At 34.3% G+C, this 15,996-nt stretch overlaps 1 protein-coding gene and 1 long non-coding RNA gene across 2 annotated transcripts in view; one reads left to right on the top strand and one right to left on the bottom strand.

Moving 5' to 3' along the window:
- LOC131800728 (uncharacterized) overlaps positions 1-15,996 on the top strand; it is a 74,095-nt gene that overhangs the window by 4,552 nt on the left and 53,547 nt on the right. The window lies entirely within an intron of this gene.
- On the bottom strand, positions 2,332-3,531 carry LOC101896344 (uncharacterized). Its single transcript, XM_005182824.3, has 2 exons — positions 2,687-3,531; positions 2,332-2,611 (listed from the first exon to the last, which is right to left on the bottom strand). Exons 1-2 carry the CDS (start codon positions 3,448-3,450, stop codon positions 2,503-2,505), a joined length of 873 nt encoding a protein of 290 aa, XP_005182881.2. The 5' UTR covers positions 3,451-3,531; the 3' UTR covers positions 2,332-2,502.

Below are 15,996 nucleotides of genomic sequence, written 5' to 3'. Positions count from 1 at the left end.
ATGAAAATACGAATTTTATGAAAAAATTCGCAATTTTAACATGGATACTTCCAAAAATTAATATTTTACAGATATGCTATGCTTCGTTGTTGAACTGTAATGCTGCCATATTGTTGCGACATAGCTATGAGATTATTGTTGTTGCCTGTACTACTATAACACCAAATGTAAGGAAATTCTTAAGAGGTTGTTGTATGAGCTACAAACATACAGGGCGATAACAAGTAAACATAAAATTTGTTCTCAGTTTGATAAATAGATGGCAGAATAATGTTTTTAGAATTAATCATCAATTCTGAGCTGGTAGAAAATCCCAATAAATGTTGTCGTTAATTGCCTGAGACCTCAACATTGTCTATATTTGAGATGAAAGTAAAATCCTATATCGGTATCCAATTAAGATTGGAACAGACAATACATTATTAATGTTCATCTTTGAAATTTGCTACATGAATTTGTATAACGTCTAGAATGTTTGGTATTCATGTGAATGAATGAATATTTTGCGTGTTACCACATTTCCTTTGATATTCAGCTTTTTGTGTATTTTTTTAAAGTTTCGTATTTCAATATTGTAATGGCTTATGACAAAAGTTGCCAATGCAAGTCCACGTCTTCGTATAGGGCCCAAATTAACGGCTATATTCAGTATTTTTAAGATTTTAACAGAATTTTTGGAGAATGTTATTATTTTTTTTTTTGAAAATTTCCATATTCCTTCCAAATGGTGGGGGGTATTAAAAGTTCTGTCCGGGCCGGACTTACTGCTTTTTTACTTGTTTTTGGTGACATTGATGCAAATGAAATACAGATATCTTTGCGTTAATGACTTATAGTGAAATTTGATGATGAATGATGGTTTATAGAAGAATTTTGCATTAACACACATGACTGAAAACATGACTATGGCTTTAACACTTAAATGTGTTTTCATACCTTACACCACATAGTGGTAAGGGTATAATGTCTGTGCATTGGTTTGTAACACTTATGAGTATGTCCGTCCCTGTATTTTTGTGAACAAGATGCTGGTCGCGATTATTATCCGATTGAGATGAAATTTTCAAACAAAATTAGTTTGGCCCAAGGACGAACCCTATTGAAATTTGTGAGGATCGGTTTAAATTTTAGATATAGCTCCCATATATATCTTTATCCGATATCAGGGTTATTGTGCACCAAATGGCAATCCAAATTAACTGTATCTTGGCAGTTCCGACTGAATTTATCCTAGAAACAAGTACTTCAAATTTGTTGAAAATCGGTTCTGATATAACTATAGCTCCCATATAAAGTTTCCTTCGATTTGAGGTATTAAGTCCCTCACATGCGTAATATGATCTTTGGTACCAGATATCAGTTACAGCTCAGAAATTAGTGTCTAAAATTTTGTTAAGATCGTCTCAAAGTTCATCCGATTTTACGGTTATTGCCCACCATATATGTAATATTAGCCCAATTTGGGATAGATTTTTTTCATATTCTGCCGATTTTTTCATATTCTGCAGTTTTCCATTTGAAAGCAATAGATATTCTCCAATAAATATTTTTAATATGATTTTTATTGAAGTCATATCACTAAACAGCAATTTTATTTGGTACTAGAGGTACAAAAGCCTCCGTTAACTTTGTTAAAAATCGATTCAGTGTTGTATATAGGTCCCAAGTTGTGACTACTACTATGATACGCCTTTAAATAAGGTTGGTATGATCTATTGCACATATATTTTTTACGGGAGCTCTACTAAATACGCATGGTGGTGTAGGGTATTATACAGTCGGCCCCGCTCGACCTTTCCTTACTGGTTAATATATAGAAATTCCTGGCATTTGGTAAGCTTTAGTTTTCTGGGTGTTTGATGTTTATGACAAATAAATTTGTAAAATATTTTGACTTGCTAAGATCCCATGAACATGGAGTTTTTAACCATGTTTTGAAAAAAAGGATCAAATATTGCCGAAGACACCATATACCTAAAATGCAAGAATCTTAATTCAAAAATTTCCAAAAATGTGGGAGGGAAGGTGACTTGCCCTCTCTATATAGGTTACTTTGTCTTGCAGTTTTAGCTCTGCTTTAATAATCTGCTAGATTTTTCCTGTAATTATTGAAAAAAAAATAATTTTGTCTCCCAATGATACTTAAAAGTTTTTGAGTTTTTCTCATGACATAAAAAGCACTGCAAATTAGAAATGTGTACAACTTTCGCTTCTTTTGTAACAAATCGTTTTTTACATTTATTTGTTTAATATTTCCTTAGAGATAGGTACATTTTCTTTTCGATTACAAATGTTAACATTTATTTCATAAACATAAATAGTTCCCAATCTTTGGTTTATTAGCTGTGTCTTCTTTATTAACTTCTTCTTTCTATTTAAGAACTTATAATTTACTCTAATAAATGTCTCATCAATGTATGACCAAAAAATATATATAATTACAAACAGGCAGACAGACCGACATACAGACAGACAGACAAGGTAATGTTAACGGCGAGGCAATCAGTGATATTCATAATAATAACGATATGGATCTACAACGGGAGTCTCGCCCACACCTGCAGGAATGCCGGCAGTTTTGGGTACGGGACGTATGACATAGGTGTTGCGTCTGCAAAAAACGATAAGAAAAATAATTAATTAATTAAAGCAGGAAATTAATTCGAATATTTTTTAGCAGACTTACCTATTGTGATCACCGGCATGAACCTGAAAACTGGTCTCCTCATGCCCGTCATGTGAGAAGAGTTTCTTCAGGGCAATAATACTGGCAATGGTCAAGGCAACCTTACTAATAACCAAAGCCTTGCCTGCTATGGCGGCCAAAGCTTTAAGGCCAATTGGTCCGGCTATTCCCATGGCTGTAAGTAAGGCTGCAATGACATATTTAACATGGCCACCTTCTTCCTTTTTCTTTTCCTTATGTTTGTCATCTCCCCCGCCGCCGTAACGGGCCACACTCATATCGACCTTAAGCGAATGGGTGCGCACAAGTTTATCAATTTTCGACAATAGAGCTCGATCCAAGGGCCCTAGGCTATTTAACGACCTGGCATCGGCCAACATACCAATAATACTCTGTTTTTCGGTTTGATTTTGTTTCTCCAAAACAACACCATCGAATATCTTAATGGAATCCTGTTCTATGGCCCGACCAAGACCATTTAAGGCCTTCTGCTTCAGGCAATTCATAAAATCATCTTTGGCTTGGCAGTCATCATAGACACGTCGTATAATTTGAAATTCAGGACCCAGCCAGGATGTGGGTGTGTTGTGAGCTCCAGTGCTGCTGCTTTTGGAGGCCGGTATGGCATTGGTCTTGAGCGAAGATGCCGTAGTGGTCCGGCCAGCAGTTCTGTGTGTCCTTTGATGTCCTTCAATGCCATGGATATTTGTGACCACACAATAGGCCAGGAATAGTAATCCTGTTAGCTTTCTATTGCTAGACATTTCGGGATATTTCAATTTTTTTTAATCCACTATAAAAATTTGTTTCGTATCGCTTCGTTCGTTCGTCGATCTTATAACAGATCTTAAAAATAAATTTTTTCGTTTTGCCAAATCCTTTCACTTTCACACTTTCTAGGATATGGGGATTGCAATAATTTTTTAATTGTTTCCTTTTTTTGGTTCTTTTGCTATTTTTATCTCGTGTCTCTCACCACCACTCAACTGTTTTCTAAATGCAACTGCAATTGGATTTTCCGATGATACCGGCTTTTATAAATTAAGCAGCATTTTCTCCTCTCTAGCATTGCTGCTGCTAATCACTGATATGGAAAATGTTAGCGTGTTTCTTAAGCATCTTTTAGGTATTTTGGCTGGCTGACTGCCTGCCTGGATTGGCGAATAAAATAAATAAAAAAAATTTACAAAAAGAAAACAAACGAAAACAAATTTTCGTGCTATACATATTTTCTATTTCTTCATAATTTTCCATCGAACAATCAGCGTTTAATGTTTCTCCAGAGCGTCTAATGTTTCATAGATGTTTAATTAGTTTTTATTTATTCACCCTAGCGGCATGTTGTCTGGGTTGTCCAAACTTAAGAGAAGGGATGGGAGGGAACATTTGTATTACGATGTATAAAATATCTCATGTAAGGTCAGAGAGCATTGCTTGGTTTAAGAGAAGCACTATCTCTCTCATTCTTTATTTCTCTCTCTCTCTATTTTAATGAGCTAAATGAGAAAGGGAGGGAGTAGAATAAATTGATTATAATTATATCTGGAAGGAATGGAAATTCCAGTACAATGGTACTATTTTCAACACATTCAAGAAAGTACCGAATGAATTATGTGTCATTTCGTAAAACTGATGCATACCTCCGAAAAACACGTTGGAGTTTGAATAAATAGTAAAACTAGCTTGAATTGGAGCAGGAGCACTCTAAGGATTAACATGGAAAAAAGCAGTGAGCTCGGCGGGCCGAACTTTGAATGCCCTCCAACATTTGGAAGGAATTTTGAAATTTTAAAAAATAATAATAAATAAATAAATAAATTCCTTTACAAATCTTTAAAAATACCGAATATACCCGTTATATTGGGGTCTATTTTTTGTCATAAGCCATTACAATATTTGAATACAAAACTTGAAAAAAATCCGCTGAATAATGTAGCTAAAATCATCAAAATGCCGAATATGGGGAGGTACCTTTTTATCAGGGCTATTCGAAGGCCTGGACCTGCATAGGCAAATTTCTGTCACAGGCTGTAGTACCTATCAGAAACTTCAAATACGGAATTTCAAACAATTTTGGTGAATATTGTACCTAAAATCGTCAAAATACCGAATATAGGGAGGTTCTGATATATGGGGCCTATATAAAAACCTGGACGTGCATAGACAATTTTCTGTCATAGACTGTAGTTCCTATTACGAATTCTGAATACGAAATTTGTAACAACTCCGGTGACTAATGTCGTCAAAATCATCGAAATACCGAATGTTGCGTGGTACGTATATACCCTGGTGGCCAAAACTAAAGCAACTTAAATCGCAAAGACAATAAATGTCCTGTAACTTTTACAAAAATAAACAAATCGTAATTATTTTTCCAGTTTTAAATGAGGGATTTAATTCACTTTTAAGAAACTAAAAATAAAAATACAAAAATAATTTTGAACGAAAAATAATATGTGGAAAGCTAAAATGACCCAATTTTTGCTTGGTCAAAACTAAAGCAACTTTTGGTTTTATTTTAAAATAATTAAATTTTGGCTAGTAGTCGATAGCATAACCACTATTTTTGATAGCAGCTGCACACCTACGAGGCATTGAATCTATAACACGCTAAATTTGATCCTTGGGTGTGCTTTCCCAGGCACCCCGAATTCTTTAGAAAATGTTGTGCTTATTTATTTCCGAATCTCTCTAGATCTTCCTATCTACGATACTCCAAAGGTTTTCTAAGGAGTTTAGGTCAGGTGTTTGTGCCGGCCATAACAAAACATGAATTTTTGACTCCCGCAACCAATATTTGACAAGTTTTGATACAAGTTTGGGATCATTGTCATGCTGAAACACCCAAATCAGCCGAATATTTCACTCAGCGTAAGGGAACAACGCGATGTCTAACACATCTTTGTAAGCAAACCGTTCCACAACTTCCTTTATTTCATGGATAGGCCCAAGCCCATAGGAAGAAAAACAGCGCCACGCCATTTTTGACCCTCCCTCATGCTTCACTGTACTGCGGCTTGAGTCCTTCTTTTTTTTTGTCTTCTCACCGTAAAATTTTTCACGTCTGATCTTTTAATATTAAACGTAGAAATAATGGTTTTTCCATTGAGCTTGATTCCACTTAATATTATCGTTTTCGAAAGCCTTTTTGATTTTTTCAGATATGAATGGTTTTTTGATGTCTTACGGGCATCCAGAACAGCTGCCACTACTCGTCTACGCATTGATCTCGAGCTTATATCCAATGATTGCTCTCTCACCAATCCAGTTGAACTCTTAAATAGTTGTTTTTAATTTCTCTCACAATTTGTGGATCAGTACGGGCTGAAGTTTTTCACGGCCTTCATCCGTTATAGACTGTTACTACTGATCCAATTTCAAAAAACCTAATTAGTATACAGAAATAATTATGAAATCACATAAATATTTATGAAATATTTCTCGTAAATCATTTTCTGTGATATGTTGTTTCTATATAGTAACTGATGAATTGCTGTTTTATTCAGGTACTGTATTTGCTTTTAGCCATTTTTAAAATTTTTTTGGGCAGTACTTAAAAAACGAAAAGAAAAACACATACTGTTGTAAAAAACTTCTCAAAAAGGATTTATGACAAGCGAAATTGCCGAAGGAAGCAAAAAGCGATAAATATCACAGTAAAAACAACTGGAATCGCAGCGGTTATATGAGTGGACAACAGAGTTGCTTTTGTTTTGTCCAAGCCAAAATCGGGTTAATTGATTTTACCAAACATTATTTTTTATATAAAAATGAATTTTGGTTTTATGTTTTAGGTTTTTAAAAAGTGAATAAAGTACCTAATTTAAAACAAGAAAACTTTCTCATTTTCTTAATATTTGAAAAAGTTACAGGGCATTTATTCTCCTTGTAATTGCAGTTGCTTTAGTTTTGGCCACCAGTGTATATGCAATTTTTTGTCATAGGCTGTAGTATCCATTACGAATTCTAAATACGAAATTTGAAATAACTCCGGTGAATCGTCAAAATATCGAATATCGGAAGGTACCGTTATATGGGGATATATCGGTATCGTGGACCTATATAGACAATTCTCTTGCGAGAGGTAAAGTACTCAGAAGGAACTCCTTGTGTGGATTTGGAGACAATTCCATCAAAAAATGTGGCTTAAATCATCAAAATACCGAATATCGGAAGGTATCGTTAAATGGGGTATCGAAACTTCACCTGCCTGCACACAAATTACTAATCTGTGCAAATTTGTGCAAAATTTTAGCTTCCTATCTTAATTTGTTTTGACTCTAGCGTGATTACAACGGACGGACAGGTCTAAATCGCCTTAGAATTTTACGCTAATCAAGAAGTTTTATACTTTGTTAGGTCTAAAATTATTATTTCGTTGAGTTATAAACGGAATGACGAACTTAATATACCCTCCATACTATGTAGGGTGGAGGGTATTAAAAAAGTTTTAACTTGCAGTATATAAATTTCGAATTTAATTTCCTAAAAACTATTGTACCTATGTGTATGGTTTATTTCGAGATTTTCGGTGAAATTTTATGTAGAATATTTCATATCTTAATACTTTCCATCTAAAATAAATTATGTAACTTTCAGGGGTAAACTCGGAAAAGGTCGAGAAAAATTGACTTAAAAGTTTTTTTTTGTTTTTTTGGAACATTGTTTGAAATATTTACAGCCTACATCACATAGTGCTAAGGGTATTATGACTTTGGGCATATGTTTGTAACATGGAGAAGGAAGCGAGATAGACCCATACTTACTTTAGAGGATCTTCATAGAATCACTTTCAAAGTCGATTTTTGCATGTCAGTCCGCCGTCTGTCCATGTATTCTTGTGAACAAAATGCAGGTCGCATTTATTATCCGATTGAGATGAAATCTTGCAAACAATATTTATTTGGCCCAAGGACGAACTCTATTGGAGTTGGTGATAATCAGATCAGATTTATATGTAGCTCCCATATATCTTCAACCGATGTCGGGTTAATTGTGCACCAAATGGCTAATATAAGTCCAAATGACCTGAATTTTGGCATATGCAACCGAATTCAGTATAGAAGTAAGTGCATCAAATTTGAAATCGGTTAAGATATACCTATAGCCCCCATATATATCTTCAACCGATTTCGGGTTAATTGTGCACCAAATAGACAATATCTGTCAAAAAATCCGACCGAATTCAGTCAGAAGCAAGTACATCAAATTTGGAGAAAATTGGTTCACATATAGCTATAGCTCGCTTATATACGTTTCATCCGATTTGGTTTTAAGTCCCTCACATTCGACAACAATGATATTTGGTACCAGATATCTTATAGAGCTCGGAAATACCTTTGCCAAATTTTATTGAGATCGGCTAAGATTTGGATATAGCTCCCATATATATCCTTAATCCGATTTGAGGTTTATTGTGCAAATAACAGATGATATCAGCCCAAATGGAGTGAATTTCGGGACGTACGATTCTATATTTTGCAACTCGGCTCCGATACATATTTTTATACCCTCCACCATACTATGGAGGGTATATTAATTTTGTCATTCCGTTTGTAACTCCTCGAAATACTCATGTCAGACCCAACAAAGTATATATATTCTTGATCAGCGTAAAATTCTAAGACGATTTAGCCATGTCCGTCTGTCTGTCTGTGTGTCTGTCTGTCTGTCTGTCTTTCTGTTGCAATCACGCTATCTTTCGAACGAATTGAGATAGAAGGCTAAAATTTTGCACACATATTTATTTTTCCAGTAGGCAGGTTAAGTTATTAAATGGGCCATGTAAGTCCACGTCTTCGTATAGCCCGCATATAACGGTACCTCCCGATATTCGGTATTTTGTTGATTTTAGCGACATTATTCACCGGAATTTTTTCAAATTTGGTAGTTGAAGTTCGTAATGGATACTACAGCCTAAGACAGAAAATTATATGTGCATGTCCACGTCTTCATATAGCCCCCATATAACGGTACCTCCCGATATTTGGTATTTTGATGATTTTAGCGACATTTTTTTACGGAATTGTTTCAAATTTGACATTTGAAGTTCCAAAGGCATATTACAGCCTAAGACAGATAATTTACTGTGCAGATCCACGTCTTCGTATAGCCCCTATATAACGGTTCCTCCTAATAATATTCGGTATTTTGATGATTTTATCGTCATTGTTCACCGGAATTGTTTTAAATTACGTATTTAGATATCGTAATGGGATCTACAGTCTGTGACAGAAAATTGTCTATGCAGGTCCAGGTCCCACATATAAGTACCTCCCTATATTTGGTATTTAGACGAGTTTAGGTACAATACCCACCGAAATTGTTTGAAATGTCGTATTTGAACTTTGTAATGGATGCTACAACCTATGACAGAAAATAGTCTATGCTGGTCCAGGTCTTGGCACAGCTCCGATGTAACGGTACATCCCTATCAGAGGGCTGCAACGAGTATGCAAAAATTCAAGCGACCGAATAGTGCGACCGAAATTGTTGCAAGTAGAAACTACACAGGTGTAGGTAAACGAAAAGGTCGAAGTTTGTAAAAAAATCTTGACCAATATTGTAAAATAAAAAAATATTTAAACATTTCTAGTTTTCTAAATACCAATGATGTGTTTCTTTATAAAAAAATTCAATTTTGTGTTTTTTTTTTTTTTTTCAAATAAGTTACTGAAGTCTAGCATACCAAAAACCCAAATTAAATGAAAAATTGTATGCTTATTAAATATAATTTGTACCAATTTCTTTAATGGGGACATCTTTTAGTTATGAAGTAAATAAAATTACAATCATGATTTCGCTCAAATTCGTACATTTGTGTTTTAATCAAATCAAATCACTCACTTAACTAGGATAAATAAAACCGATCAGACTCATCATAGATGATCGACCCGTTATGAACAATTCACCATAAGTTCGTAAACAAATAACTCATGTGAGCTGTTTGATTGCGATCACAAAACTTCGATCAATACATATTTGATCACAACTTTTTCGTTTGGCTTGAGTAACTCGTATGAACATGTTGCATCTGACCGACTGATTGAGTTTGATTGTATTTCCACTGTGTGTGATCAAGCCTACTCAATCATACTCATTGCAGCCCTCTGATCCCTATATACGATATTTTGATGATTTTAGCTACATTATTCACCGTTTTTTAAGGATTTTATTTTTTGTAAATTTCCAAATTCGTTCCAAATGGTGGAGGGTATTCAAAGTTCGGCCCTTCTCGACGTGATATCACACTCTCTATAGCAATGTTATTTGGTATAAAAGATTAAAATGTCTCCGTCAAATTTAGTGAAAATCGATTCAGAATTGGATGTGTCTCCCATATATTAGTTGCCTCTGGAACCAAACTATAACTGCTCTAAAGCCAAATGTTGATAAGTGGTATGATCTACTTGAAATAAATTCTTTTGTTACGGGAGCTCTACTAAATATGCATAGTGGTGTACGGTATCATATATTCGGCCTCGCCCGACTTTTGCCTTTTCCTTTCTGGTTTTTTATGACACAGTGTAATAATCTGGCATTTTCTCATCTGGCACAAACCAGCTGATAAAACTATCAAATCATAACAGAGAAATTTTCCCAATAAAAAATTGCAAACCTCAGTAACTCTCTGTGAAAGTGTCAACCCAACCTACTTTAATTTAACGGACTTTTAAATGATCGAATTTGTAAACATACTAAATTTTGAGTGCCGTCATTTGTTCTTCTCTGGCTATCATAAATGGCATTAAAATAGATTTTCAATGAGCTGACATGTTTTTTTTCAGTCCATGCTCACATTTCAAAAATAAACATTCGCCACTTAGTTCATTCTTCTGTTTTTCTTTGCAATATTTTCCTTTTGATAAATGAGAAACGAAATTATTAACTGTTTCGGTTGTTGCTTATTTTTGTTTGCACTTTCTTTAAGCGCTGCCGATGTTTTTGCTCTCGTGTTAATATCTTTCTTCTTTTTCGTCTTCATGTGTGTGTGTGTGTGTTCAGCCTTGATTAATTTATGGTTTATGATTCAGTTTAACAACATAATTGCCGAAAGTTCTTCTGATTCTATGTTGTTGCTGTTTTTGGATTTTTATGACCAATGGGATTGGCGATTTTTATGAATTAACATTTCACGATAATCTAGAACAACAAATTATTGTACATACATATGTATGTGTGCCGGTGCTCTGCTAGCTTCGTAGTAAAAGTATGGCCAATAAATGGAAAATGAACAATTGGAGTATATCAGATATCTTTAGCTCTGTGCCGAATTCTATTTGGAGTGAAAAGAAATGTCCATATTCATGAAGTGACCACACATGATGCTGGCCGGAATGATGGCTGAATTGGTGATTGCAGTATACTAGTTTCATTTTTGGCAAGTGGACGCTTCGAAGTCTTGATGAAATTAAAAAAAAGACAAATTTAATAAAGATACAATAACAGAATTTTTACATATTGGAAACCCATATAAATAACAGTCAGGAAAAAGGTACTATATAGGAATTGAAGGGATAACGGATCAATCACGCAAGACGATAGAAATACCGGACTGAGTTTCACCAAATGGTAAAATTCGGTTGAATATGATATGGTGAGCAATAACCGTAAAATCTGATGAAGATATATATCGAAGCTGTATAAAAATCTGAAACGATCTCAATTAAATTTGACAGAGGTATTTTCGAGCTGTATCCGATGCTGATGTTAGCCATTTGGTGCACAAAAAAACTTGATATCGGAAAAAGATATATATGGGAGCTAAAATCTGATGAAGATATATATCGAAGCTGTATAAAAATCTGAACCGATCTCAATTAAATTTGACAGAGGTATTTTCGAGCTGCATCCGATGCTGATGTTAGCCATTTGGTGCATAATGCACCTGATATCGGAAAAAGATATATATGGGAGCTATATATATAATCTGATTCGATCTCAATAAAATGTGACAGAGGTGTTTCTGGGCTGTATATTATATCTGGTACCAAATATCATAATTGTACAGTGCATATTACGCATGTCAGGGACTTAAACACCAAATCAGACGAAATAAATATATGGAAGCTAAAGGTATATGTGCACGGAGTTAATGCTAGGTAAAATCTATCAAAAGAAGATGTATTCTTCACATAAATCACACATCCAAGTACAATAGTTTTTAAGAAAATTTAATTGGGAATTTTATATCCTACGCCGCACTGTTGTACAGGGTATTATGTATCGTATTAACTGTCCGATTGACCTTAAATTCTCCACAAATCATTTGTCAGGCCCAAGGACGAATTATATTGAAATTTGTGATAATCGGATCGTATTTGGCTATATTTTTATATAGTGCCATCCGATTTTATGCCCCGAAAATACTTCTGCCAAATTTCATAAAGATCGATTGCAATTTGGATATAGCTCCCATATGTATTTTGTATCCGATTTGACGTTTATTCTGCATCAGATGGTTAATGCCAGCACAAATGAATTAGATTTTTGCACATACGACCAGATATCAGATACAGCTTAGATATCGATATCGGTTCAGATTATAGCACAGATTATTATAGGTCCCAAATATATCTTCATCCAATTAGATTGTTATTGCCACCAAATATGTAATATCAGCCCAAAATTTGGTGCACAATCAACTGTCTTTATCCTGGAAGCAAATAAAAACATTTGCTGACATTCGGTTCCCATATATCTATTACTCCGATATATATTTTTTTATTACAATCCTGCTCGAAGTCCTATTATGCACTCTATAGCAAAGTTATTTGATACGAGAGGTACAAATGCCTGCAACATATTTGGTGGAAATCGATTCAGGGTTGGATATACCTCCCAAATGTTAGCCCCTCTGATTCAAAAACTATAACTGCTCTAAAGCTATAACACGCATTCACAAAAAAAAAAAAAAAACAACAACAAGTAGAAAAACAAACTATACCTCCCGATATTCGATATTTTGATGATTTTAGCCACATTTTCAATGGAATTGTCTAAAATTTTACACAAAGAGTTCTTCGTGACTACCTTAGCACCTGAAAGAATATTGTCTATATAGGTCTAAGATATCGTATATCCCCCATACAGCGGTTTTTTCCAAGCACTTTACTTCCTGGAAGAGAAATGTCTATATAGGTCCACGATATTGTATTGCCCACATACAACGGTATCCCCCGATATTCGATATTTTGTCAATTTTATGGACATTATTTTCCTGAATTGTTTCAAATTACGTGTTTACGTACTACAGCCTATGATAAAAAATTGCGTATGCAGGCCCACGTCTTCGTATAGCCTCCATATAACAGTACCATCCACTATTCGATATTTTGGGAATTTTTTTGAATATTGTAATGGCTTATGACAAAAGTTGTCTACGTCTTCGTATATACCCCAATATAATGGCTATAATCGATATTTTGAAGATTTTAACAGAATTTTCAGCGGACGTTATTTTTTTTTTTTGGAAAATTTAAAAATTCCTTCCAAATGGTGGTGGGTATTCAAAGTTCGGCTCGGCCGAACTAACTGCTTTTTTACTACACCGCAAGGTGGTCAGGGTATTATGTCTTTGTGCATTTATTTGTAACAGGGACAAAGAAACGAGATAGACCCATAGTTCCTTTTGATGATCTGCATAGAATCACATTCTGAGTCGATTTATGCATGTCCGTCCGTCCGTCTGTCCATGAACAAACAAACAGTCATGTGAACAAAGTACAGTTCGCATTCGTCCAGATGTAATTTTGCACAAATCATTTATTTGGCCCAAGGACGAACCCTATTGAAATTGAGATAATCGGTCAAAATTTAGACATAGCTCCCATATATATTTTCGTCCGATTTGCCTTTCATTGTGCACCAAACGTGTAATATCAGTCCGAATTGTATGGAATTTTGAACATGCAACCAAATTAGGCCTGAAAATAAGTATGCCAAATTCCTCCGCAGCCGTAATATGCACTCTGTGACAAAAATATTTGGGGAAATATATCAAATACAGCTCAGAAATACCTTTGCTAATATTTGCCCAAATGAGATGAAATTTGGCACTTACGACCGAATTGAGACTAGAAGCTATTATGTCAAATTTGGTGAAGATAGGTTCAGATATAGCTATTACTCCAATATATATTGATCATCCGATTTGTAATATTTGTTATTCACAGCCGTAATATGCACTCCGTAACAACAAAATTCAGGGAAATATATGAAATACAGCTCAAAAATATGTTTGCAAAATTTTATCAAGATCGATTCAGATTTGGATATAGCTCCCATGTATATCAAATGGGCAATACATGTCCGAATTTAAAAGATACAAATGCTTCGGTATATTTAGTATTTTGAACTTTAAATTATAATTATAATCAAACTTTTAATTGTTATGTGGAGCTCTACTAAATTAGCAAAGTGGTGTAGGGTTTCATAAAGTCGGCCCCGCCCGACTTTAATACTTTCTTTACTGGTTTATAGTAAAGTTACTTTCCAACCTGGATTCTCATACCGTTCGCATAATACCAAAAAGTACCGTTTTAGAACTTTTTGTAACCTTAAAGTTGGTATTTCAAAAAATTCCTTTTGTGCATTCGTAGCGCCATTAGTGACTCTCATTCCAAATTTAAGACTTTGCTAATTTCCAAGAGCCTTGCTATTTTTGAGGGTATTGGAGCTCTAAGCAAGGATTTTTCCTGGCTATTATTGAGGGATTCAGGGCCAGTAACCATATGAAAATGAATGAATATATATTTTTATTCCTTAAAAGGAATTATAAGAAATATTTAAATATTTTTTTATTTTTAAGTTTTTTTTTTATATTTTTTCTTCTAAACTTCACTTTCTCAAGCTTTAGGCTTAATCTATTTTTTTCGTATCTTGTAAATGTATATTACCATATGTTTATTCCACGAGGCCAAAGGAACAATAACCGATTAAGTTACAGCAGCTTGGCTAACATCTTGAAAAGACGTTTCAATAAATCATCGAATAATCACTTTTCCATTGAAGTTTAATGATCGCCATTCACAATTAGCGGTCAATGAATTTTGAATTTCCAAATATTTCTATAATTTCCATTTTAAAGTACGCTTGTTTTTAATAGGGTTTTCTACCCCCTCCTCATGAGTTGATTAACTTAGACACTCATCATTAAATGCAGATCCATGGCAAGAAGAAAACCTTGGGCACGTGATGCGTGTTTTCGTTTCAAATTGTTTTCCATCAATTTCAGAAAGATTTGTTTTTTAATCGCAGAAAGTGGGAAAAAAAGAAGAAAAAAAAACAAACGCTTGGTTGAGGAGGAAAATGCAACAGCAACAATTAGCGTTGGTAGTGTCTACGACTCCAACTCCGACACCGTCGCCGTTCGAAGTAAACGAGCCACAAACAATGCATTTGGTGCACTGGCCCACTGGGTGAAATTGAATTTCATATTGGCAAACTGCAAAACTGAACACTGGCGTTAATGATTTTGTTTTCATTCAGTCTTGAAGAACATTTAGACAGAAAGACAATAACAACAACAAGAAATTCATGTCAATGAATTTGAAATAAATTGTTGCGGGTAGTAATGGAGACAGACATTAATAATATCTACTCTCACTTCAAGGTGATTAGTGGCTAGAATAAAAGTTATTAAAACGATTCTTTTGACTAGCGACGTAGACGACGCACAGTGATTGAGATTTCGATTTTCCTGGTCCAAACACGAATTTCTCATCATTTATTTCTAAAATAATTAATTTAATTTAAATATATTTATATTAAAAATAATTTAATTTTATATTTACAGAGAATTACGGAGAAAATGCAGCAGGTTATGAATGTGAAGTTAAAATTAGAAGACACGTACATAGGCATTTTGAAAGTTTACATTGCAAAGTAAGCTAAGTAGAGAGAGAGAAGATTCCTTGGAATCGGTTCATTGTAGGTATATAATGTCTTCGACAATATTGCAGATAACAATATGAAGATTATTTTGAAAAATTTAAGCCTCAAGCGAGTCACCGAAAGGGTATCTTTTGTTATGGCTAAAACACCCTTTAAATAGGATAATAGTAAGTCAAAATATTCCACAAAATTATTTGTCATAAAATGCCTAAAAGACAGGAACTCATAACAATAAAAAAAACCAGTAAAGAAAGTCTTAAAGTCGGTCCGGCCTACTTTATGATACCCTACACCACTTTGCTAATTAAGTAGAGCTGCGCATAACAATTAAAAATTTTTATGGGAGAATTCAAGCATACACGTTATGATTATAATTATAATTTAAAGTTCAAAGGACTAAATATGCCGAAGCATTT

This window comes from Musca domestica, unplaced genomic scaffold (assembly GCF_030504385.1).
Source record: "Musca domestica strain aabys unplaced genomic scaffold, Musca_domestica.polishedcontigs.V.1.1 128, whole genome shotgun sequence".
NCBI lineage: Eukaryota > Metazoa > Arthropoda > Insecta > Diptera > Muscidae > Musca > Musca domestica.
This window is presented reverse-complemented; position numbering and strand designations above follow the sequence as displayed.

Excerpts from the sequence above, each read along its gene's own strand:
- LOC101896344 (XM_005182824.3), bottom strand. The coding sequence starts at position 3,450 with ATGTCTAGCAATAGAAAGCTAACAGGATTACTATTCCTGGCCTATTGT. Across the intron at positions 2,612-2,686 it reads CATGCCGGTGATCACAATAG|ACGCAACACCTATGTCATAC; the intron begins GTAAGTCTGCTA and ends CGTTTTTTGCAG.